We start from the raw sequence: 26,102 nt of genomic DNA, 5'->3' as shown, positions 1-26,102 counted from the left end.
TACAGCCTGGAGGTTTGTTGGGTCATAGTCCTGTTGAAAAACAAATGACAGTCCCACTAAGCGCAAACCAGATGGGATGGCATATCGCTGCAGAATGCTGTGGTAGCCATGCTGGTTAAGCGTGCCTTGAATTCTAAATAAATCACAGTGTCACCAGCAAAGCACCCCCACACCATCACACCTACTCCTCCATGCTTCACGGTGGGAACCACACATGCGGAGATCATCCTTTCACCTACTCCGCATCTCACAAAGACACGGCAGTTGGAACCGAAAATCTCACATTTGGACTAATCAGGACAGATTTCCACCGGTCTAATGTCCATTGCTCGTGTTTCTTGACTACTTTGAAGAATCTCAAATATAAAATATATTTAGATTTCTTTAACACTTTTTTGGTTACTACATGATTCCATATGTGTTATTATATAGAAAAACCCTGGAATGAGTAGGTGTGTCCAAACTTTGGACTGGTACTGTGTGTATATATATGTTTTGTGACATACACCGGATAGGTGCTGTGAAATGTGTTGTTTTACAGGGTCAGCCATAGTAGTAAGGCGCCCCTGGAGCAAATTAGGGTTAGCGCCTTGCTCAAGGGCACATTGACAGATTTTTCAACTTGTCGGCTCGGGTATTCGAACCAGCTACCTTTCAGTTACTGGCCCAATGCTCTAACCGCTAGGCTACCTGCCGCCCTAGAAGAGGCTCTCCCATTGGGCCAGGCCGCCATGCAGTATAATGGTAGCAATACGCTGTGAATAACATGTCGAATTGACTGTGTGTGATCAGTAATGACAACCCATCACAGGATAAAAAGGTCACTAGGACATACAAAAACATGAAAGCGTTCGCTCATCGCAAAGTCCCCTCTCCCTCCCAACATAATGACGTCATTGGCCAAATGGACATGAATGGCTTGGCAAATTAACAACGTTGGGGCAACGTTATGATATTTTTAGCGCTGCTGCAAAGTAATTTCCTACCAGCCTATTTATTGACTAAATCAAAATAGGCCTACTATTTTAGTGGGAGCATGAAATGACATGCTGCTTGCCTCAATGATCTCTCCCCCCACTTACACAGTGAATCACACAAGTGCTAGTAAGTGGAGGGGGTTAATGTACTTACAGACCCCTGTGCCCACAGCCTCACCCTGGCACTCCCCTCATCCCTCCAGAATGTGACACCCGTCATAGTGGAATGAAACACAGACACAAAAATCATTGTCAGCTGCCCCAGGGATATTTTACACATCGACCCCAGCCAAGTCACAACACAATCACACCTAGCCCCAGACAGAAAGACATCCTTTCAGCCATTTTGTATTGCACAACCTCAGAGAGAAAGAGAGACAGTTCAGTGGAACTCAAGCAGTGTCTGTAAAGTAAAGGTGTGGAAGCTGTGTTTTGATGTTGGCATGATCACACAACTGAATGATTTTTTAAAACATTTCATTGAAGAGAGGCCAAGAAAAATCAGACAAAGCAATGATTCAGAGCTCAATGCATAATGCAAACATGCAGTGACATGACATGCAAGTAAATGCTGCCCACCTGGGCTTTCTCTAGAAAGTGGATGAAGAGCTTTGAACAACATAGAACAAAGAAAGGCTGTGTGTGTTCACAAGGTAACTCAAACACAATCCTCCAAAAACACTTCCTCAGCAATATACGCACTCACACACAAATGATTACGTGACATGCCACTCAAGGCCATTTGCTCCTAGCCACAAAGCTGATTATCTCAAGCCATCAGCAGGTGTTGTTTGCTCACGGATTGGCGACTTCCTCCGAAATGCCCCCACACTCTTATTTGTGGAAACGTTACCTAGCTGGCCCACTGGCTGGCTGTTTGTGAAGATGACGCAAATGGGTCAGTGGTGTGGGCACGTCTCAGGCCCCAGCTCCTACTCCCAGCCGGGATGCAGAATCTGACAGCTGACAGAGTCTGCAGGCCCCCTCGATACACAGAACCACCAAAAGGTCAGGTACTTCAATCAGCTCAGCCCTCTGCCACCTCTCAGTGCAGAGCAGTGAAGCACACTTGGCCGTGCTTGACCAGGCTATACAGGAGGCTGCTGGTTTTAGTAGCAACACACAGAAAAAACACATGGATTGAATTCTGTTTCTTGGTGTCTGACTGCACTGATCCAATTGACAGTTGATGATCTCTGTTGGGGATGTGTGTGCAATTAGGAAGCACTTTGATTTTGTGGATAATATTTATTTTTTACTCAATCCTTTTTAATTTCCAAACCTCTAATTCTACTTCAACAAATGCTCTGGCCTTTCATTTACTCTCATACAGCACTTCCCAATACGGTCTTAAAAAGGACCAACTGCCACAAGCAAAACACTTTCACCACTTACTGAATACTTCACCAAATTACACTCTTATAAAACTTACTTACATGTTCTGTTACTTTCCATAATTGGCTACTTTCCTAGTGATGGGCTTGTATTAATATTAATAACAATAGTGAAATGTCAAGTGGACCACTGATAGCAAAACAAATATTAATATGTACATTGAGCATTAAAAGTATACTGAACAAAAATAAAATGCAACAATTTCATCGATTTTACTGAGTTACAGTTGATATAAGGAAATCAGTCAATTGAAATAAATTCATTAGGCCCACTCTGTTCACAACGTTGACATAAGCAAACCGCTCGACCACACGCGGTCTGCGGTTGTGAGGCCGGTTGGACGTACTGCCAAATTCTCTAAAACGATGTTGGAGGTGGCTTATGGTAGAGAAATGAATATTCTCTGGCAACAGCTCTGGTGGACATTCCTACAGTCAGCATGCCAAATGCACGCTCCCTCATAACTTGAAACATCGGTGGCATTGTGCTATGACAAAACTGCATATTTTAGTGCGGCCTTTCGTTCTCAGCACAAGGTGCACCTGTGTAATGATAATGCTGTTTAATAAGCTTCTTGATATGCCACATCTGTCAGGTGGATGGATTATCTTAGCAAAGGAGAAAGGCTCACTAACAAGGATGTAAACAAATTTGTGTACAAAATTTGAGACTAATAAGCTTTTTGTGCATGGACAATGTCTGGGATCTTTTATTTCAGCTCATGAAATATGGGACCAACACTTTACATGTTGCTTTTATATTTTTGTTTGTTTTACACCAATGAAGAGATCTTACAAACAAGTATCCAGTGAGCCCTTTATACCCAAGAGACACTTGAGTGGCTTTAGGGCTGAAGATGGTCTGTTCATGAGAGATTACTTATCTACTATGTAAACATAAATGGTAACGTAGATATGACCAAATTATGCAATATTTTTGTTCTGGGTTAAACAAGATTAGTAAATGAGTCACAATATCAGCATAGACTATGAAATAGAAGTTGGGTAAGCCTGGTGCACCGAAGTGGGATTGACAGACAGCATTTAAACCAGCCTATGGAGTCGTGTTATGACACATTGTCGAGCAATGCTATTGCACAATAAGAACCCTGTACCCTGTTCTCTGCATTCACTTACAGCTTCCTCAGATCTCATTATAATGCCACAGGACAAACCCCAAAATGTCCTCCCCTTCCCTGACATGTGTACAGTAACTGGAATTTCCGAAAGTGACATCCCGTTCTAGATTACATCTCGATCCACAGCGTCACCAACTGGAGTCATTAAGAAACTAATATGTAGAGTAGCTTACAACCAATTTTTTTGTATCTCATGCTCAATATCTGCGAGTAGCACTGCCCAGTTTGATTTACAAACTCCTCGCATGCTGACATGGAAAACAGGGTCATTTTCTGCTTCAGCTTCACAACATGCATTGTTCCATACAGTGCAGCATCTTGGTACTCTGTAGCTCAATTGGTAGAGCATGGCGCTTGTAACGCCAGGGTAGTGGGTTCGCTCCCCGGGACCACCCATACATAAGAATGTATGCACACATGACTGTAAGTCTCTTTGGATAAAAGCGTCTGCTAAATGGCATATTATTATTATTATATTCTGATTATTTTAAGGAGTAGTGGTGGGGGGGTTCTACATCCTGATCATAAATTTAGAATAAATGAAAAGTGTTGTTTAATCTCCCCCGGGTCTGGCCCTGGCCTGTTCGGAGTGGTTCTGTTCTGCTTTCAGGCCCAGGGGCTGTGCAGCTGGAAGACAGGCCCCCTGCCTAGAAGACAGAGCGAGTAGGGGAGGACACTGGAGTGTGCAGGATGTGGAGGCTTTAAACAAATATCCCATGTTAATGGAAACTGGTGTTTCCACTATTGTGAATCACAGGACTTGGTACTCAATACTATTTAGTATAGTATAACCTGCCTGCAGAAACCAATCCCTGTTTTCCACTGTCTAGTCTGTGGATAGTGTAATTGTGCTGGTCAAATGCAGGGGGGGGGGGGGGGGGGGGTTTAACACGCATTTTAATGAGCACACTTTAAAAACAATGAAGTGAGAGTTCCATCATTGGTCCGAATGTGGTTATGACAGAGTTAAATGTTGAATAAAAGGTGCAAGGGGGCCTCTGTCTACCAACATATGCTTGCTCACTAGTAAAAAAAAAATGGGGCCTGGCGAGAGTTGACATTCATAAAACTGGTTGTGGTTGGAGCACTGAAAGTGTTGAGTCAGCACATGATTAGAGCTCTGGAGTGCTCCTGTTAAGATGAAACCTATGGTCGAGATCAGAAGCCTTTTTCACACCACTTGCTGTTTGAATGGGCAGCGCCACAGAAACCTGAGGTCACCATATTGACTCACAGTACAAACATGCCCACGCCATGGGACAAAGAGGGAGTGATGGAGACCTTTACACGGCCAACAGCCCCCCACATACGTTACGGACATTGAGTAACACCAAAGCTAACCACCTCCTGCCAAAATGTCAAACACAGAATCTAGCATACCACCAAAATCAGTATGAACAAAAATAACATTGCGCCTTTAATCAATTAACTATAACACTTGAGAAATCACAACATAGCCGAATAAACAAATGTGAATACAATAGCTACCCTTGGTTAAAGGGCTTGTCTCGCCACAAAGGAACAGACTTAGCTCAGTTTGCTACTTGCTGTGACTGGTCTACCATGGTTTACGAAGACACACTGTCACCGAGTGGCGGAAAGGAGAACTGCATTAAGCAACCACAAAATACAGGGAAAAACACATTGTACACAGAATAAATCTATGTTTGGTCACTTTTCCCTTACAAGATTGAGCACACAATGTCACTCATTGAATCCTACAAAAAAGGAACAAAAAGACAGAAAATTACTGGCAGGTAAATCTAAATACATTTATTGGTAATTTAATTCCACTGTACAAAGCAAGCATGAGATTTTGCGGTTACTGACTTGACTGGGCCAGGAAACAGAGTTGGAGAATTTTTATTTCCATTATACCAACACGACATGCTACCTGGAACAAAGGAGAAAATATAATTACGGTAAGTACACAGTGATCCAGAAATAAAAACAGTCTTACAAATAACAATGGGGTGTGCTAAAGACCCTGTTCGAATACTTACTGAACTACAGAGAGTTACAGGACGCAACATTGCATCTGTCCGATTATGGAGTCTGTGAGAGCATCGGCAGCACCATGAGGCCATCCCCATTTTAAAGTAGTACATTTTCTTCTACTACATCAATGAGTTGGTAAAAAATCAGAAAGGGTGCATACTGCCACCTTGAGTGTGTTGTTTGTACAGGTATAAAGCCAAGGTTGGCGATTTACTGGAATGTTATGGAATGTTGGTTCACAAGTATAATTAATTGGCTGATCCCTCCTGATGACCTGGACGGAATTATGTGATCCTTCCTTAACAAATAGGAAGGCCAACCCATAGAGATAGATAGAGGACTCATCTTTGTATCTGTGCCATTATAGTGTCTGTGACAGCATGGGCTGCGCCATTAAGGCCATCTCCATTTTTAAGTAATTTATTTTCTTCTTCACGATTGGCTGATCCCTCCTGATGACCCGGTTGGACATGACTCCAACCGGGTCACCAGAAGAGATCAGCCAATGAAGTTGAAAGTCCAACCCAGTTGACTACATTAAAAGGATGGAACCCTTCAATGGTGCTACCCATGCCAATACAGCCTTTTGGCCACCAGAGGCCTCTATCATTCTCTATGGTCCCACCCAGTTGCCTACTTCAAAAAGGTGAAAGTACTCAATGGCACTGCCCATGCTGAAACAGGCTCTGAACTCACATGCGCAAGATCAGTGATCAAGTCATGGAGATCTCTCCTTTAAACAGAATGCATGATGGCAATTCTGTTAGCAATGTCAAAGCATGCCAACAAGATCTGCCCTCCGCCGATTGGCTGAAATGTGCATAAACTTGGGAAATGTTGAACTCATCATCACCCGTTAAGTCAATGTGTTGTCTCCTTTCGTAAAAAATTGCTGGTAGCTGATTAGCTCGGCAAGTGTAAGCCTTTAAAATACACAGTGATAGCTTCAAGGAAGATATGAGCAAGGATTGGATGCATTCTAAAGATTTTCCAACAGCGTCTAGGTCGAATGTGAAGCTCATATGCTACACACTTCTTCCTCCTCACAGAGGTACATGGCTGCAATACGTACCACAGAGACCAGTCCCGCGGCCTACTCCAGGGCTTTGACGATGGCCTCGTTGGCATCTATGTTGATCTGGACCTCTGCCCTGACAGCCTCGTCAGACGCAGACGCCATTTCAGACTGGGCCTTCTCCAAGTTGGCCTTGGCAGCCTAGAAACCAGAGAGATGTCAGATACACTTAAACACAATAACCATTTCCCAATAACCATACTATGAAGTAAAGTGTTGGACATCATGCATACTAAATATGCTAGCACAGTACTAACAGTCTGTATTTCTTACATTCAACTGAATAACCAATTAAGGCTAATAGTTTTTGGGCTGCGTTTACACAGGCAACCCAATTATGATATGTAGTTCCCCCATTGCTCTTTTGACCAATCAATTAAACTATTTTGTCAATAATTGGGCAAAAGATAACTGGGCTGCATGTGTTAACGCAGCCTTAGACAGGGGTCAGAGCTAGGCGGCAGGCCCCAGTAAGCATGGTCAGGGGAAACACTGCTTCAGCGATGCTAAAGCTGCATAAACCAATCCTGTACGGCTGGATCTTTGAGCAAAAAACATTGTACAAAAAAAGGACCGCCTATTGTTCTTTATGCTTCTGCCAGGCAAACCAATTCATTTCAAATGGGTTTGATCCTGAATGAAATTAAAATCAAATCAAATTTGCCTCATGCGCCGAATACAACAGGTGTAGACCTTACAATGAAATTATTACTTACAAGCCCTTAACCAACAATGCAGTTAAGAAAAAAATAGATAAGTAAAAAATAAAAATAGCAAATAATTAAAGAGCAGCAGTAAAATAAAATAACAGTAGGGAGGCTATATACAGGGGGTACCGGTACAGAGTCAATGTGCGGGGGCACCGGTTAGTCGAGGTAATTGACCGCTGGCTATGTCCCTTCCGTCTTCATTAGAGCGAGAGTTGCACCCCTTCTCAAAAAACCAACACTCGATCCCTCTGATGTCAACAACTACAGACCAGTATCCCTTCTCTCTTTTCTCTCCAAAACTCTTGAGCGTGCCGTCTTTAGCCAACTCTCTTGCTATCTCTTTCAGAATGACCTTCTTGATCCAAACCAGTCAGGTTTCAAGAAAGCTAACTCTCTCTCCTCTTGTCCTTCTAGACCTGTCTGCTGCCTTTGATACTGTGAACCATCAGATCCTCCTCTCCACCCTCTCCGAGCTGGGCATCTCCGGCGCGGCTCACTCTTGGATTGCGTCCTACCTGACCGGTCGCTCCTACCAAGTGGCGTGGCGAGAATCTGTCTCCGCACCACGTGCTCTCACCACTTGTGTCCCCCAGGGCTCAGTTCTAGGCCCTCTCCTATTCTCGCTATACACCAAGTCACTTGGCTCTGTCATATCCTCACATGGCCTCTCCTATCATTGCTACGCAGACGACACACAACTAATCTTCTCCTTTCCCCCTTCTGATAACCAGGTGGCGAATCGCATCTCTGCATGTCTGGCAGACATATCAGTGTGGATGACGGATCACCACCTCAAGCTGAACCTCGGCAAGACGGAGCTGCTCTTCCTCCCGGGGAAGGACTGCCCGTTCCATGATCTTGCCATCACGGTTGACAACTCCGTTGTGTCCTCCTCCCAGAGTGCGAAGAGCCTTGGCGTGACCCTGGACAACACCCTGTCGTTCTCCACTAACATCAAGGCGGTGACCCGATACTGTAGGTTCATGCTCTACAACATTCGCAGAGTACGACCCTAACTTACACAGGAAGCGGCACAGGTCCTAATCCAGGCACTTGTCATCTCCCGTCTGGATTACTGCAACTCACTGTTGGCTGGGCTCCCTGCCTGTGCCATTAAACCCCTACAACTCATCCAGAATGCCGCAGCCCGTCTGGTGTTCAACCTTCCCAAGTTCTCTCACGTCACCCCGCTCCTCCGCACACTCCACTGGCTTCCAGTTGAAGCTCGCATCTGCTACAAGACCATGGTGCTTGCCTACGGAGCTGTGAGGGGAACGGCACCTCCGTGCCTACGGAGCTGTGAGGTGAACGGCACCTCCGTACCTTCAGGCTCTGATCAGTCCCTACACCCAAACAAGGGCATTGCGTTCATCCACCTCTGGCCTGCTGGCCCCCCTACCTCTGCGGAAGCACAGTTCCCACTCAGCCTTGAAACCCCACCTCTTTAAGGAATACCTGGGATAGGATAAAGTAATCCTTCTACCCCCCCTTAAACCCCCCCCCCCCCCCCCCAAAAAAGCTAAATGATATAAATGTAAAAAAAAAGAAAAAAAATGTAATTGAGGTAATATGTACATGTAGAGTTAAAGTGACTATGCAGCATAAAAGAGGGGGTGGGGGTGGGGTGGGGGGGCAGCTTCATACATGGATAAACAGATAGTCAAAAAATTTATAAAAAGGAAGTTTGTTCTTAAGTTTCTGTCCTATATCTGAGAGATATAAAGATCAGGACACTATTTTTATTTATTTTGACATGTATTTAACCCCTTATTTTAGCCATTAAAATACCTCCATATATACACTACCGGTCAAACGTTTTAGAACACCTACTCATTCAAGGGTATTTCTTTATTTGTACTATTTTTTTTACATTGTATAATAGTGAAGACATCAAAACTATGAAATAACACATATGGAATCATGTAGTAACCAAAAAAAGTGTTACACAAATCAAAATATAGTTTATATTGGAGATTCTTCAAATAGCCACCCTTTGCCTTGATGACAGTTTTGCACACTCTTGGCATTCTCTCAACCAGCTTCAATAGGTAGTCACCTGGAATGCATTTCAATTAACAGGTGTGCCTTCTTAAAAAGTTAATTTGTGGAATGTATTTCATTCTTAATGCGTTTGAGCCAATCAGTTGTGTTGTGACAAGGTGGGGGGGTATACAGAAGATAGCCCTATTTGGTAAAAGACCAAGTCCATATTATGGCAAGAACAGCTCAAATAAGCAACGAGAAACGACAGTCCATTACTTTAAGACATGAATGTCCGTCAATGCGGAACATTAAGAACTTTTAAAGTTTCTTCAAGTGCAGTCGCAAAAACCATCAAGCACTATGTTGTTACTGTCTCTCATGAGGACCGCCACAGGAAAGGAAGACCCAGAGTTACCTCTGCTGCAGAGGATAAATTCATTAGAGTTAACTGCACCTCAGATTGCAGCCCAAATAAATGCTTCAGAGTTCAAGTAACATACACATCTCAACATCAACTGTTCAGAGGAGACTGTGAATCAGGCCTTCATGGTCAATTGCTGCAAAGAAACCACTATTAAAAGGTCACCAATAATAAGAAGAGACCTGCTTGGGCCAAGAAACACGAGTAATGGACATTAGACCATTGGAAATCTGTCCTTTGGTCTGATTAGTCCAAATTTGACATTTGTTGTTCCAACCGCCGTGTCTTTGTGAGACGCAGAGTAGGTGAACGGATGATCTCCGCATGTGTGGTTCCCACCGTGAAACATGGAGGTGGTGGTGTGATGGTGCTTTGCTGGTGACACTGATTTATTTAGAATTCAAGGCACACGTAACCAGCATGGCTACCACAGCATTCTGCAGCGAGACGTCATCCCATCTGGTTTGCGGTTAGTGGGACTATCATTTGTTTTTCAACAGGACAACGACCCAAAACACACCTCCAGGCTGTGTAAGGGCTATTTGACCAAGGAGAGATGTAGTGCTGCATCAGATGACCTGACCTCCACAATCACCCAACCTCAACCCAATTGAGATGGTTTGGACCGCAGAGTGAAGGAAAAGCAGCCAACAAGTGCTAAGCATGTGGGAACTCCTTCAAGACTATTGAAAAAGCATTCCAGGTGAAGCTGGTTGAGAGAATGCCAAGCGTGTGCAAAGCTGTCATCAACGCAAAGGGTGGTTACTTTGAAGAATCTCAAATATATTGTGATTTGTTTAACACTTTTTTGGTTATTACATGATTCCATAGTTTTGAATGTCTTCACTATGATTCTACAATGTAGAAAATAGTAAAAATAAAGAAAAACCCTTGAATGAGTAGGTGTCCAAACTTTTGACTGGTACTGTATATCATGAGGACAGATCAAGAACGGATTAATTAACATAGGCCTACTAGTTTTTAAAACAGTTCAACATTACTTTTTGTGAAGGATGGTATTAGCATAACAGCTCTCTGCCATCCACGCACACTGAAATATCGCAACACCACACATTTCCTTGCTCGCCAATGCGCTCGCGCCTAATACCGTTGATGAGATCAAAGCATGTGCGAGCAAGAAAGTGTTCTCGCTTAGTTGACTTAATGATGATCTAACTACTTTCGTCGTAATGACGCCTTAGCGAAGGAGCCATGTACGAAATAAGGGGTTATGAGCTTGACTAACATCCACATTTGGAAAATGTATTTTGCAGAAGGCTCATCGTATATTTTCCCTACCTATTTTCCTCACAGTAGTATCAACGGACAAAGTGGAGCAAAACAGTACTAAGACTAGGGGGGCGGCAGGTGCGTAAAGCTAGAGATTTTTTCTCCTCGCCCAAGTCCTCCAATTGGCTCAGCTCCAACTTCAGACGGTTGGGTCAAAAACCACAATGTGCGAACTAGAAGACAATTTTAGGGTCGTTTTTCGTACCAGCGTACTTTAACCTCAAATTAAGTGCATGTTGGCAGGCCTGGAAGAGAGAGACTAGCATAGCAAATTCACGTTGCCTCTTTCCTGTGAAAGGGCCATTTGTCACATTAGCGATTACAGCTTACAAATGCCAAACATAGCTGGGAGTTAAAGGTCTCCCAGTGGGGACTTGGCACATCTGCTAGAACTCAACAGTGACTGACCTTTCCTGCCTTATTAACAGCAAGGTATCTCCTGTGCATTGTTATCTCACAGAGGGGAAAAAGTCATATTTCTATGGAGCCCTTCTTGGACAGGGTCAGAGAGAAAGAGAGAGGGAGGGAGGAAGAGCAACTCTACAATGAATGAGTTTAGTCGGCTGATGGGGCTGGGAATAGTAAAGAGCATCATTTCACACACAAATATATTTTGACTGACACATTTGAGCCAATGCAGTGCAGAATTCTGTTGAGTAAGGGATTTGGTCATTTCATGGAAGGTTTCGTTTAGCCATATAGTTTTGCAAAGGTCTGACTGAGCAGAGTTGCACACAGTTAACATCTTTATAAAGGGCACTGGGATTGAGCAAAGGGCTATCGTTGTGTTTCAATCAATGACTGACTGGCTGTGCATGGGCTGAATGATGCTGCCAATCACACCTCTCTAGCCTAGCTTTTCAGAGAATAAAGTCATCCTAATGTAGAGGATGGGAAATGCTCATGCAATTGTTATTTCTCTGATGAAGAGCAACTAGTGATTGCCCTTAAAAATCATTGAACCAGAGCATTCTGCCCCCATTGGCATGGGAAACGTTGTAAGGCATCCCTCTGCGGCCCTTCTTCCTGCCCAGCTCTCACACACACCAGGAGTGTAACCATTAGCCAACCAGTTGAAAAACGGAACAAGAGATTATATTGGACAAATTCAGGTAGGTCCCGCCCAGTTTAGTTTGCTTCCATTTAAGAAAAGGTTTGCAACAGAATTGGCGTAATGAATATGCCCCAGGGGTGTAATCATTCCGTCGATGCGGTAGCAAAATATTTTGTCTGTCGCAAAACCTTTTGTAACAGAAACCGTTTACTCCAAACGGAAAATGCAAACGAGAGTTCCTATTGGAGAAATTCAGGTAGGTGCCTCCCAGTTTCGTTTTCTTCCATTTGGTTCTTAAAATGGTAAACGATCCCCGTAATGAATACATCCCAGGTTAACCTAATCGCAGTACAACTAGACAACTATGATTAGTTGATTACTAGAATCAGGTGTTATGTGGTGGGCTGGAAGACTGCCCACCATGTGGCCTGCAGGACAAGAGTTGCCCACCCATTGCCATAGAGATAATGAATAGGTCTATATGAGTGGGTGATGGGTACTTACAGCCACATCAAGCTGGTCCAGGGGGAAAGCCTCCTCAGCCAGCAGCTGCACCGAGGAGTCTGCGTTCACTGTGATTGACCCGCTGCTCACTGAAAAACAGACAGCATCTGTGAGTATATCAACCTATTCCATTCAGCCACCCACCCATCATACAGCCCCATATAGACAACTTACTCTATTGAAATTAAATAAATGCACTGCCTTCATGCACGGACTGCAACAGCATGTCTCTTCAAGTTCAGTCACAATTTTGTTTTAGCTGATTTCAATTCAGAGAAGTAGCCTACAATTTGAAAGTTACTCTAAAAGTTAGATTTCTCCAGGTCTAATATGCAGTCATCCCCACAATTCAAGACAGGACTGACCCCTGCTGGATGTTCCATGTTAAAAGAGGTCCAATGCAGCTGTTCTCAATATCAACTTACTGATTGCTTCAATTAAAAATGGTCAAAAAACAAAATTAGCTTCTTAGCAAAGAACAAATCTTAAGCAATCATTTTGCTAGGGCTGTCAGAGTGGTTTGAGTGGGGAGGGGAAAACTGAAAACGAGCTGTTTTTGGCAGAGGGGTTTGGGACTCTTTCTTATTGGTCTATTAAATAATTTACCGCTAGGTGATATCACCTGACAGGCCAAAACTCCATCCCACCAAAACAGGCTGAAATTTCAGGCAGTCTTTTCAAACAGCTCTTACACTAAAAAAGGGGCATTATAATTTTCACAATATTATTCCAACCTCAGTGTGGATATATATATGGTATGGATCCACATACCGATCTTGATTTTTACACTACTGTCCATTTCCTTCTCCATGACCTTGTTTCATATAAACCCTTTAAAAATGTTCAGTGCAGCCACTGATACAAATGTGCCATTTTGTTGTAGTGGATTTCAAACCAGGGGAAGTAGCCTACATTTGAAAGTGTTACGCTAAAAGTTAATTTCTCCAGGTCTAGGATGTAGGTCATCATCTTCCCCATAATTCGAGACAGGACTGACCCCTGCTGTATGGTCCAAATTAAAGTGGCCAGTTATTGATATGGAACTGACCATTGCGATCACTTAAGAATTTCAACATTGAATGCATGTGCAAGGATTAAAAATGGTGGAATTTCAATCCATGTTGCTACACCTATCAAACTCTAACCCTTTTAGTTTGAGCCTATGCAAGTGCCTAAAGGTTAGGGCCCAGGGCCTATGGGTTTTGTCGATTGGGCGATCCTGAGCAGCATCCTGTCTCAAATCATATATTTTTGTGTGTGGTGATAGAGCTCTAGATTTTACACAATAAACACACAGACACACACAAACGTCAACAACATCACCCCTGCAAGACTATGCCACATGACCTCGAACTGCTCCACTCTGCCCTTCTGTCACCCACACCCTTTCAATATTCAGATAAAGGCATTTGATTCTTCCACCGTCTCAACGATGGAGGATCACTTGATTTCCAGTTAAGCAAAAGTTTCAAAATGATTGACGAGAAAAGTACGGTCCAACCCATTTGGTATCTCAACCCACCCTCATATGACAGGTCTTGAAATATACAGAGACTGATTAAAAGTACATTTATATTGTAAAACCTCTGACAGCCGACTTTATAACTCCACCCATAACTTCTGGACTTTATAGCACTACCTGAAGGCTTTAAAATCAGAGTCACATATTTACACTTAAGACATGACTGATGTGCTGTATAATTTGTGAATTGTGTCTCGTATAATACATTAGTTTATACTGGATTAAGCATACAACACTCCCTCCATCTTGTGCAAATATCAGTTATTTTTGTGTCTTGGTTCCAATAGTTTAGATTTTTTTCTAAAAAGATTCAGTTGGATAGGCTTTCTGCAAGGTTTTGTATACATCTTACCCATCATATGAGTATTATTTTCTGACTCAACTAGAATTCCCTCAACATTGCTCTGATGTCCTGTGTAGCTCAGTTGGTAGAGCATGGCGTTTGCAACGCCAGGGTTGTGGGTTCGATTCCCATGGGGGGCCAGTATGAAAACGTATGCACTCACTAACTAAGTCGCTCTGGATAAGAGCGTCTGCTAAATGACTAAAATGTAATGTCCAAAAGATTTCAGATCGAAACTGAAAACTTTTAAGTTGCATGTATTTGAAAACATCAAAACTGTTTTTTACGGTTTCTATGCCTTTAAGTTTTCCATGTGGGCCAATTTATCAGAGAACTCTGAAAAGCTAGCCAAGGATTGTTCTATAGGGTTTTTTAAGTACTGATGTTTTTGTAGAATGTTTAATTTCTCTTCCATATTGTTAGTGTTCATAACTATGAAGTTGTTAATGTTCTTAGCTCCATCCTTTGAAAGCCAACATATGGAATCGTTTTAAGATGTTTTACTATGGATCATTATGCCATTTGATTCTGAATTTTAGGACCCCTTTAAGTATACATTTTATTTATTTATTATTTGATAAAATAGATGTTGGCCTTTACTACTAAAGCCCATAGAAAACACATTGAATAACATACATAAATGCAATTAAGGAGTCAAAATAAATCATAAGAAACAAGGTTTTGACGTGTCTGGCAGATCGGCTGTACCGACTTCAGACAAGTCCCATGATGCTTGTGGGGGTTGTAGAGGACCATTGTGTTTGTGGGAGCATAATCATTCCATAGAGGGGTCATAATAGTTTAGGTCAAACTGTTCAGACGTTTTCGGGATGTGTCATGGTCTGACAAACACCGCTCTAGCTCTGCTACTTTTCACCGCAGATGCGGAAGTGCGACACTGGCGGATGCGGTGATTGAGATGCATCCAAAGCAAATAAACAAGTCTAGCTTAAACTGACAGATATTGATGGGGATTTTGTTATGGGGGGGTTTCTGTGAGTTTTATTTGCCCAAGTCTTATTGCAGAGTATAATTTAAAGAGTCTTCAGTGGGGTAATTGGTATTACCGAAAACAGATAAAAACTTTGGGAGCCATGCCATTCTAAAAAAAGGTTTATTCAACCTGTAAGATTTATGGGAAGATTGTTCCATTTAATTAGATTTGCTTTCATGTTGTTGAGTAAATGGGATAAAGTGTAGTTAGCTAGCTGTTTGCTGTCACTTATTAAGCATCCTAAGTATTTAATATTTTTTGTGGTCCACTTAACACTACACCCCCATAGGCCAACAGCCACTGAAGTCTGATTTTCAAAAAATATAAATATTCACAAAGCGTTAAATAAACCCTGCCGTACACCTTTCCTGACTTTTAGTAAATGTTTGTATTTCACACTGCTTATGTCAGAATTGACACCAAAGTATTTTAGCCTTTTCCCCTGTTTATTCACACCTATTCTTAACTTAATCTGCCAAGACAATGTGCTGTAGGTTGTTGGTTCCCAGCTAGGCGCTAATGTGTCGAGCTCCTCACTGAATGAATGACAAATGGATGAACAGGAGATAATTGTGCACCTTACTTCACAATTCAATTTAAATTAGGCCTAACTGAATGATAAGGAGGGTGAAGAGGATTATTTAAATTTAGAAAGACAATAGTGTAATGAGTTATGCCTATTTATCACCAGCAAATAATTTGACAGCGCGTGCCTTGCGGGTTGATTCCGTTCTATTTACATTTAACTTTGTAAAAAGCTGTTACAGGACTGTTTTATTTACTTTAACTATTACTAATCAAATGTATTGTAAGGGAAATAAAAACATGCTATGTGTTGCAGTAGGCCTTTAGAATAATGCAAGACATATCCTTGACTCTTTCCAACTTGATGAACGGGAAACAAGATGCCAGTCAGCCTGCCGGCCCATCGAAACTACACCTAAACTATACTGAAACTAAATTTCACACTATAGGAGTTAGCCTATAGACTAGATTAAATTGACAATAATCTGATGAGTGACAATATTTGGCCTATCAGTTGTCAAATTGTACATGAAAAGATGGGTGCATCAGGAAAGGATCATCACTATCAAATCCTCCTTCAGAGTCACATGCAGGTGAAACATTTTGATTTCTACATAGTATCAGAAAGAGCATATTCTGGTGTTTCTATTACACTTACCTTTGTGAAATAATTCATAATTAAGAGAGGTGTAGCTTTATTTCCAAATGTCACTTTTTCCAAGAATATCCGTGCTGTCCATGCATTCAGCACATGACCACTCGTGCAGCATTGCTCTGTCTAATAAGCAAAAATTAGTACGATAAAATTAAAATATGCCATTTATGCACTTCATCCTTTACAATTGTTCATGCACTGGTGCTTTTGTTTAGGAACACAAAATAATTTCACCTGGCTGTTTATATAATTATCATCTTTTTCGTTCCTACTTTGTCAAATGAAGCTGTAACTGGACTTTATAACTAATCGAATCTACAAATAAAGTTGATCAAATGGATTACACTGTTTTTATTGTAAAGGGAAACAAAAATAAGCTATAGGCCTACGTTTTTTCGAAGACTTTGTAGAATTACACAAAACATATCCATGACTAACAAATAACTTGATAGATATATATATATCTCAGTACAAGTAAAACGTTTGGACACCTACTCATTCAAGGGTTTCTTTATTTTTTCTACATTGTAGAATAATAGTGAAGACATCAAAACTATGAAATAACACATTAGGAATCATGTAACCAAAAAAAGTGTTAAACAAAACAAATTGTATATTCTTCAAATAGCCACCCTTTGCCTTGACGACAGCTTTGCACACTCTTGGCATTCTCTCAACCATATATATATATATACATACAGTGGGGGAAAAAAGTATTTAGTCAGCCACCAATTGTGCAAGTTCTCCCACTTAAAAAGTTGAGAGGCCTGTAATTTTCATCATAGGTACACGTCAACTATGACAGACAAAATGAGGGAATTTTTTTTCCAGAAAATCACATTGTAGGATTTTTTATGAATTTATTTGCAAATTATGGTGGAAAATAAGTATTTGGTCAATAACAAAAGTTTCTCAATACTTTGTTATATACCCTTTGTTGGCAATGACACAGGTCAAACGTTTTCTGTAAGTCTTCACAAGGTTCACACACTTGCTGGTATTTTGGCCCATTCCTCCATGCAGATCTCCTCTAGAGCAGTGATGTTTTGGGGCTGTCGCTGGGCAACACGGACTTTCAACTCCCTCCAAAGATTTTCTATGGGGTTGAGATCTGGAGACTGGCTAGGCCACTCCAGGACCTTGAAATGCTTCTTACGAAGCCACTCCTTCGTTGCCCAGGCGGTGTGTTTGTGATCATTGTCATGCTGAAAGACCCAGCCACGTTTCATCTTCAATGCCCTTGCTGATGGAAGGAGGTTTTCACTCAAAATCTCACGATACATGGCCCCATTCATTCTTTCCTTTACACGGATCAGTCGTCCTGGTCCCTTTGCAGAAAAACAGCCCCAAAGCATGATGTTTCCACCCCCATGCTTCACAGTAGGTATGGTGTTCTTTGGATGCAACTCAGCATTCTTTGTCCTCCAAACACGACGAGTTGAGTTTTTACCAAAAAGTTCTATTTTGGTTTCATCTGACCATATGACATTCTCCCAATCCTCTTCTGGATCATCCAAATGCACTCTAGCAATCTTCAGACGGGCCTGGACATGTACTGGCTTAAGCAGGGGGACACGTCTGGCACTGCAGGATTTGAGTCCCTGGCGGCGTAGTGTGTTACTGATGGTAGGCTTTGTTACTTTGGTCACAGCTCTCTGCAGGTCATTCACTAGGTCCCCCTGTGTGGTTCTGGGATTTTTGCTCACTGTTCTTGTGATCATTTTGACCCCACGGGGTGAAATCTTGCGTGGAGCCCCAGATCGAGGGAGATTATCAGTGGTCTTGTATGTCTTCCATTTCCTAATAATTGCTCCCACAGTTGATTTCTTCAAACCAAGCTGCTTACCTATTGCAGATTCAGTCTTCCCAGCCTGGTGCAGGTCTACAATTTTGTTTCTGGTGTCCTTTGACAGCTCTTTGGTCTTGGCCATAGTGGAGTTTGGAGTGTGACTGTTTGAGGTTGTGGACAGGTGTCTTTTATACTGATAACAAGTTCAAACAGTTGCCATTAATACAGGTAACGAGTGGAGGACAGAGGAGCCTCTTAAAGAAGAAGTTACAGGTCTGTGAGAGCCAGAAATCTTGCTTGTTTGTAGGTGACCAAATACTTATTTTCCACCATAATTTGCAAATAAATTCATAAAAAATCCTACAATGTGATTTTCTGGATTTTTTTCCCCTCAATTTGTCTGTCATAGTTGACGTGTACCTATGATGAAAATTACAGGCCTCTCATCTTTTTAAGTGGGAGAACTTGCACAATTGGTGGCTGACTAAATACTTTTTTTCCCCACTGTATGTTTTCCTGGATATCATTTAACTGTTCATTACTCTTGTTTGCGTCTCCAAGTTGCCCTTTGTCCTTTCCTTTGAAGAAGGCAATGGTCTGTTGGATTCATGTTGCTGCACTATTTTACAAACTGATTGGTTCGCTGTTGTACAAAACTGATCGCTCACACTCTCCCAGTTGCTTGGAGATATGTTGATTTATCAAGTTTAGAGGCTTGCTTTAAAACTTTGTTGTCTGGTTTCTACATATAACCACAGTTGTCGGTACAAAACAGAGCTACTCACACCCCATGCGTCCTATCGGTACACGCATGCGCCTCCTCTTTGCCCTTTATGTTTGATGCTTAAAATCATAACTTTAACAGGTCATCAGACCAGACCACTGATCCATCTAAACCATCAAGCAAAATCTCACCAAAGAATTTTGTTGCGGAGCCGTCATCGTTGAACACAGTGACCACTCCGGGCCGGAGGACCTGCAGCGTGGGGACGTGGGCGGGGAGGATACCGAAAGCACCAGTCAGCGTGGGCACGTCAACCTGTTTCACACTGGTCTCCTTGAAGTACACCTGGGAGAAGGAGAAACACATACATTACTGTACAGGACATTGACTGTTATTGATTTTCTTAACATAATTGAAGTTCAATATTATCTGTGGAAATATACAGTATCTGCATCCAGTACTAGATATTTTTTCCTCAAGAATGAAGTCCATGCATATTTACTGAGGTGTTATGTTACTCCATTTTAGTTGTCAATGAGGTTCTGGTAAGGTACATCGCAGTTATGTTATGTAATGTAATATGCCATTACTGCCTGACATCGGTTGAAAAGCAAACACAGAATTCTCTCCAATTCAACTTTAATGTTGACTTGAGTTATGTAACTAGGTAAGACATTGTTTATCCAACTAACTAGCAAATATCTATCAAATAGCCTAGTACTGTCTGATGCACTTCAGCGATATCTAGCTAGCTATTAGGCTAACTTGTACCTAGCTAGCTAACTAACTAACAGAATAGCTAGCTAGTTATGTGGGTGACTAAAAAGGTGCAATCAGCACACTCCTGAAAATTTTGCCAACCTTAGTCATTCAATCAGAAATGCTTGCTAACAATCTAATAGTACAGTAATCCCTTTCTAGTCCCAAGGTGAAATAATAAGAAACTGCAAGGGCCTGTGACCCATTGTGGTAACTAGCTTTGACAAGCAGGTTATTTATTGCAATCTAGCTAGCAAGTGGCAACACAGAATGGGGACACATTGCTGCATAGAACAATTTAGGCATGCCAAACTGCTTTGAAGAATATCCATAATTTACAAAGACGTGCACCACATACAGAAGTAGGTAAGCTAACTTGCTAACGTTACCAAGTTAAACTAGCTAGCCATTGAGCGGTGGTTACGCCACTGGCATTTGTCGCTAGCTAGCTACATGCGTAAGGTTGGATAATGTGTCTTTATTAATAAGAGAGTGACGTTATATCATTGGAGAGATAGCTAGGAAGCTACCATAGGCCCATAACATAAACCTTGTCAACTCCCCGGACTATTTTACCTGCGTTGGGGAAGCAAATGTGAAGGACATCTGGCCAGAGCCTGAAGGCGCGTCGGCGTAGCATCTTGCTTGCCTCAGTACAGAGAGAGAGCGACGGAGAAACCCTGCTGCCCTCATTTTGTTAGAATAAATATAATTCAAGTTCAAACCAAAGCAAACGAATCCCTAAGCCCTTGCGTGAAGTCAGTCAAACAGTGTGCGTCTGATAGGACAAGGACATTGGTAACCTACCTACAATGCCTTATGAGCGTTCAAAGGATGATGGGAAATGTAGTTATTTTCTAGAGTCAACACATTCAATTCTAAAATTCATATCCATCAGTGTTCAATCTGAAAAGGTGTCTCGTTCGGTGTGATCTTTAAAACGTTAGATTTCATATTTTGGTTATCTGCCGTTGTAAATAGACAGATTTATTGAAGTGAAGACATATTCATGGTAGTGTGCAACATTTCACAGCCAGGGGGTGGCGCCGTTAGAATGTCAAACAAGATCCACTGATGAGTTGATTGATAAGATCATCACTGATCTATCAGGTGCCAACTGAGCCATCAAGGTGAACAAAATCAGTTCCAGTGTGATTGTCTCTTACCAAAAGATGCAACATAATACAGAGCCTGATACTACAGTACCCACCATTCTTGCTCAGATAATAATGTTCAATATAAAGTATAGCCCATATAATTCAATATTAGAACTCTATATATAATATTATTAATAAGAAAAAATGTTAGGTATAGCGTACATTCAGAAACGTATCAACCATTATTCTAGGCCTATTATAATTTTTCATTCCAAACATAATGTGAATTTACATATTTTCATTCTGTTCCACCAGAAGCCTATTCATAACGCCTCACCCCCTCACCCCCTCCTCCCAAACAGCCTACCTTTGAAGGGAGGGATGCTGATTATCTTCAGCGCACGCCTCTTCCAGCTCTTCAATCACTTACGTCACGTGGTGCGTCCCTGGCTGGGGTGGTGGGTGTGTCTTAAGCCATAGGGTTTCATTCATAAATAGTTTTTGCTTTTAAATCAGATTTAAAGTGTTCGGCGAAGGTTTGGCGCTATTGGCTTCTGCCTAAGTACACCCACATGGACCACCTGAATTGTAATTAGGTGAGTTGCATTTTTTTTATTTGCACATTCATGTGTGTGTGGACATCAAACCTTAGCCTATCGGTTCCACATTAAAATCAGGAGATTTTAGTATTCTATTTAATCGATTACTGTCGGCATGAATATTAAAAAATTCAATCTCCTGTTATGATTGAATACCAGTTTAAGTCGATGATATTGCGGACAGTCGTTATAGAAAGAATAGAAACAGCTGGCAGCGCAAGGACCGTTTTTCTATAATTATTTGAGTAAATAGAATCAAATAGAAGGAAATGCATTTAGTTCAAATAGTTGGATTTAGAGCATGCGCTGGTAAACACACTAGCGAGATAGAATAGTCTGTAGATGATCAGGCATGCACCGAGACGCGTTCTTGCTATAGGAATATACAGTATAATATACGCTATTAGCGATCGCTATACTTTTCTGTTGATCAAGGCCAATTCATCCCAACATCATGGACTGTACAAAGGAAATATCGAAATATCAGAAAGAGACGATCCATTCAGATGTTATGTGCTCTTTATAACAACAAAGGCAAACAACACAAGGTAACATTTGTGATTCAAAGTATTTTGAAAGGTCTATTGCCATAGCAGTTTATGAGGAATGCAGCGGATCCAGGGAGAGAGAAGAGAAGGCTGATATGAGATGTAAAAGACTAGTGGAGAATTAGCAATAGTCATTTTCAGTTTACTACCACCAAAGCAATCAACTGAGCAGTCACACTGTGAATCATTGACATGATTCATCATCATGGATGATTATGCATGTAACAGCATTAAGACAGGTGGTGAACTATAAATAATGAGTGTCTTATTTACATGCATGGTTTTACAGTAGGCTACTTAACATACAGGCAACATATACGAACACAAATATAAACGCAACATGCAACAATTTCTACGATTTTACTGAGGTACAGTTCCTACACATCCAAGTATATCTGACGAAATTATGAAAGACAAGAATTGTACTTTTGAATTCCATAAAGTCAGTTTGGAAGAGGTGAAACAATTATTGTTGTCTATCTACATCGACAAGCCACCGGGGTCTGACAATCTGGATGGAAAATTACTGAGGATAATAGCAGATGATATTGCCACTCCTATTTGCCACATCTTCAATTGAAGCCTACTAGAAAGTGTGTGCTGCCCTCAGGCCTGGAGGGAAGCTAAAGTCATTCTGCTACCCAAGAAGAGTAAAGCCCCCTTTACTGGCTCAAATAGCAGACCAATCAGCCTGTTACCAACCCTTAGTAAACTTCTGGAAAAAATTGTGTTTGACCAGATACAATGCTATTTTACAGTAAACAAATCGACAACAGACTTTCAGCACGCTTACAGGGAAGGACACTCAACAAGCACAGCACTTACACAAATTACTGATGATTGGCTGAGACAAATTGATAATAAAATGATTGTGGGGTCTGTCTTGTTAGACTTCAGTGCGGCTTTTGACATTCTCGATCATAGTCTGCTGCTGGAAACACGTATGTGTTATGGCTTTACACCCCCTGCTATAATGTGGATAAAGAGTTACTTGTCTAACAGAACACAGAGGGTGTTCTTTAATGAAAGCCTCTCAAACATAATCCAGGTAGAATCAGGAATTCCCCAGGGTAGCTGTTTAGGCCCCTTACATTTTTCCATCTTTACTAACGACATGCCACTGGCTTTGAGTAAAGCCAGTGTGTCTATGTATGCGGATGACTCAACACTATACACGCCAGCTACTACAGCGACTGAAATGACTGCAACACTTAACAAAGAGCTGCAGTTAGTTTCAGAATGGGTGGCAAGGAATAAATTAGTCCTAAATATTTCCAAAACTAAAAGCATTGTATTTGGGACAAATCATTCACTAAGCCCTAAACCTCAACTACATCTCGTAATTAATAATGTGGAAATTGAGCAAGTTGACGTGACTAAACTCCTTGGAGTGACCCTGGATTGTAAACTGTCATGGTCAAAACATATTGATACAACAGTAGCTAAGATGGGGAGAAGTATGTCCATAATAAAGCGCTGCTCTTCCTTCTTAACAACACTATCAACAAGGCAGGTCCTACAGGCCCTAGTTTTGTCGCACCTAGACTACTGTTCAGTAGTGTGGTCAGGTGCCACAAAGAGGGACTTGGGAAAATTGCAGTTGGCTCAGAACAGGGCAGCACGGCTGGCCCTTAAAAGTACACGGAGAGCTAACATTAATGACATGCAAATCAATCTCTCATGGCTCAAAGTGGAAGAGAGATTGACTTCATCACTACTTGTTTTTGTAAGAGGTGTTGACAAGCTGAATGTACCGAGCTGTCTGTTTTAAAATACTAGCACACAGCTTGGACACCCATGCATACCCCACAAGACATGCCACCAGAGGTCTCTTCACAGTACACAAGTCCATAACATACTATGGGAGGCACACAGTACTTCATAGAGCCATGACTACATGGAACTCTATTCCACATCAGGTAAAAATACACCTTATGGAACAAAGGGGACTGTGAAGAGACACACACAAAGGTACAGGTACATGCATATGCACACATTGTGATATTGTTGTATGGTGGTTTTAAACATTTTGTATTGTAGATATGTAGTGGTGTAATAATGTTATATGATGTACTGTTTTATCTTTTGTTGTATATGTAATGTAAGTGCTTTAATATGTTTGGACCCCAGGAAGAGTAGCTGCTGCCTTGGCTGCAGCTAATGGGGATCCCTAATAAATACAAATATAAGGAAATCAGTCAATTGAAATAAATTCATTAGGCCCTAATCTATGAATCACATGACTGGGCAGGGGCGCAGCCATGGGTAGGCCCACCCACTTGGGAACCAGGCCCACCCACTGGGGAGCCAGGCCCAGCCAATCAGAGTGAGTTTTTCCCCCCAAAAAAGGGATTTATTACAGACAGAAATACTCCTCAGTTTCATCAGCTGTCCGGGTGGCTGGTCTCAGACGATCCCGCAGGTGAAGAAGCCGGATGTGAAGGTCCTGGACTGTCGTGGTTACACATGGTCTGCGGTTGTGAGGCCGGTTGGACATACTGCCAAATTCTCTAAAACAACGTTGGAGGCGGCTTATGGTAGAGAAATTAACATTAAATTATCTGGCAACAGCTCTGGTGGACATTCCTGCAGTCAGGAAGCCAATTGCACGCTCCTTCAAAACATGAGACATCTGTGGCATTGTGTTGTGTGACAACTGCACATTTTAGAGTGGCCTTTTATTGTACCTAGCACAAGTTGCACCTGTGTAATGATCAGCTTCTTGATATGCCACACCTGTCAGGTGGATGGATTATCTTGGCAAAGGAGAAATGCTCACTAACAGGGCCATAAACAAATTTGTGCACAAAACTGGAGAGAAATAAGCTTTTTGTGCGTATGGAACATTTCTGGGATCTTTTATTTCAGCTCATGAAACATGGGACCAAAACATTACATGTTGCCTTTATATTTTTGTTCAGTATACATTCCTTGGGATTACCTATAAAAGCCAGCTTGAGTGATGTTAAGGTTTTCCTCAATTGTGTGCAACACATTGGGAAATGTCCATGTATGTTTCCATGGCTTTAAATAAATAAATAAAATGAAACTGCATCATGTATTGTTTTGCTAGCGACAGTATATCTGATTGCCGGTACCTGGTTGTTGTTTGCGTCCTAAGCAGCTGAGCTTCTGGTCAGAGGCAACCCTATGCTGAGAGGACACAACAGCCCTGAGGAGGCTGGCCAGCCAGGTGGGTGGGCAGAGGCAGGCTGAGAATGCAGCAAGGAAGCTGAGGAAGAGCTGAGCAGGAAGAGACCAACATCCAGAGCTGCTGCACACAGCCGTCCATCAGGGTAAGACACTCCGACAGGCAGCTCCCCTCTAGCAGGGGCAGCACATGTCAAACGCGTGTGTGTGTGCGCGCGCATGTGTAACAGTGTGTGTGTGTGTTCATCCGTGTGTGTGTGTGTGTGTGTGCGTGTTTGTATGTGTGCTTCTACATCTGCATTGCTTGCTGTTTGGGGTTTTAGGCTGGGTTTCTGTATAGCACTTTGTGACATCTGCTGATGTAAAAAGGGCTTTATAAATACATTTCATTGATTGATACTGTATGCGGTGTGGTCCGAAGGCTGCAGCAGCATTAATGGCTATGATCTATTCTGTGTGAGGGAACGCATTAGGCCTCAGCTGTTGGAGCACCACAGCTATCTCACAGTAATGTGATGGCACTGGCAGAGCCTCTATTTGATGTGAACGAGAGAGAGAGAGAAAGAAAGAGAGAGGGAGAGGAGTCTGGGGGCTGTGGGAGGATGGATGATGGATGATTTACAGCATGGATGCTAGGCTGCCTGGCTGGCGACTCAGCAGACACAAGCTAGTTATGGTTCTGCTTTTTGCCACAATCTTTCATAGTCTCTCATGTCTGGAGATGTTGACATTTATAGTCATTCATGTATGGAAAAATATTTGAGGTTAGAGTATATGTACATATATATTGCTATATGGTCTGAACTGTATTTGTTCAGATTAAAAGACACTTTTATAACAGGTTGATAAAGT

The 26,102-nt window shown here is 41.9% G+C and overlaps 1 protein-coding gene across 2 annotated transcripts; it reads right to left on the bottom strand.

Annotated features, from left to right (window-relative positions):
* Positions 1–5,268: 5,268 nt before the first annotated feature.
* Positions 5,269–20,685, bottom strand: LOC311137259 (ATP synthase subunit delta, mitochondrial-like). Of its 2 annotated transcripts, none has more exons than XM_084171653.1 (5): positions 20,433–20,685; positions 19,289–19,442; positions 12,546–12,634; positions 6,581–6,724; positions 5,269–5,404 (listed from the first exon to the last, which is right to left on the bottom strand). In XM_084171653.1, the coding sequence occupies exons 1-4, from the start codon at positions 20,547–20,549 to the stop codon at positions 6,602–6,604; spliced, it is 483 nt and encodes a 160-aa protein (XP_084027779.1). In that variant the 5' UTR covers positions 20,550–20,685; the 3' UTR covers positions 5,269–5,404; positions 6,581–6,601. The 2 variants fall into 2 exon arrangements, with proteins under 2 accessions (XP_084027779.1, XP_084027780.1); XM_084171654.1 differs by having other exon boundaries at positions 5,269–5,400; positions 20,433–20,661.
* Positions 20,686–26,102: the final 5,417 nt, after the last annotated feature.

Source organism: Coregonus lavaretus (genome assembly GCF_964263955.1).
Source record: "Coregonus lavaretus genome assembly, chromosome: 11".
Classification (NCBI taxonomy): Eukaryota; Metazoa; Chordata; class Actinopteri; order Salmoniformes; family Salmonidae; genus Coregonus; species Coregonus lavaretus.
Note: the sequence above shows the minus strand (reverse complement) of the source record. Positions and strands in the feature narration are given on the sequence as shown.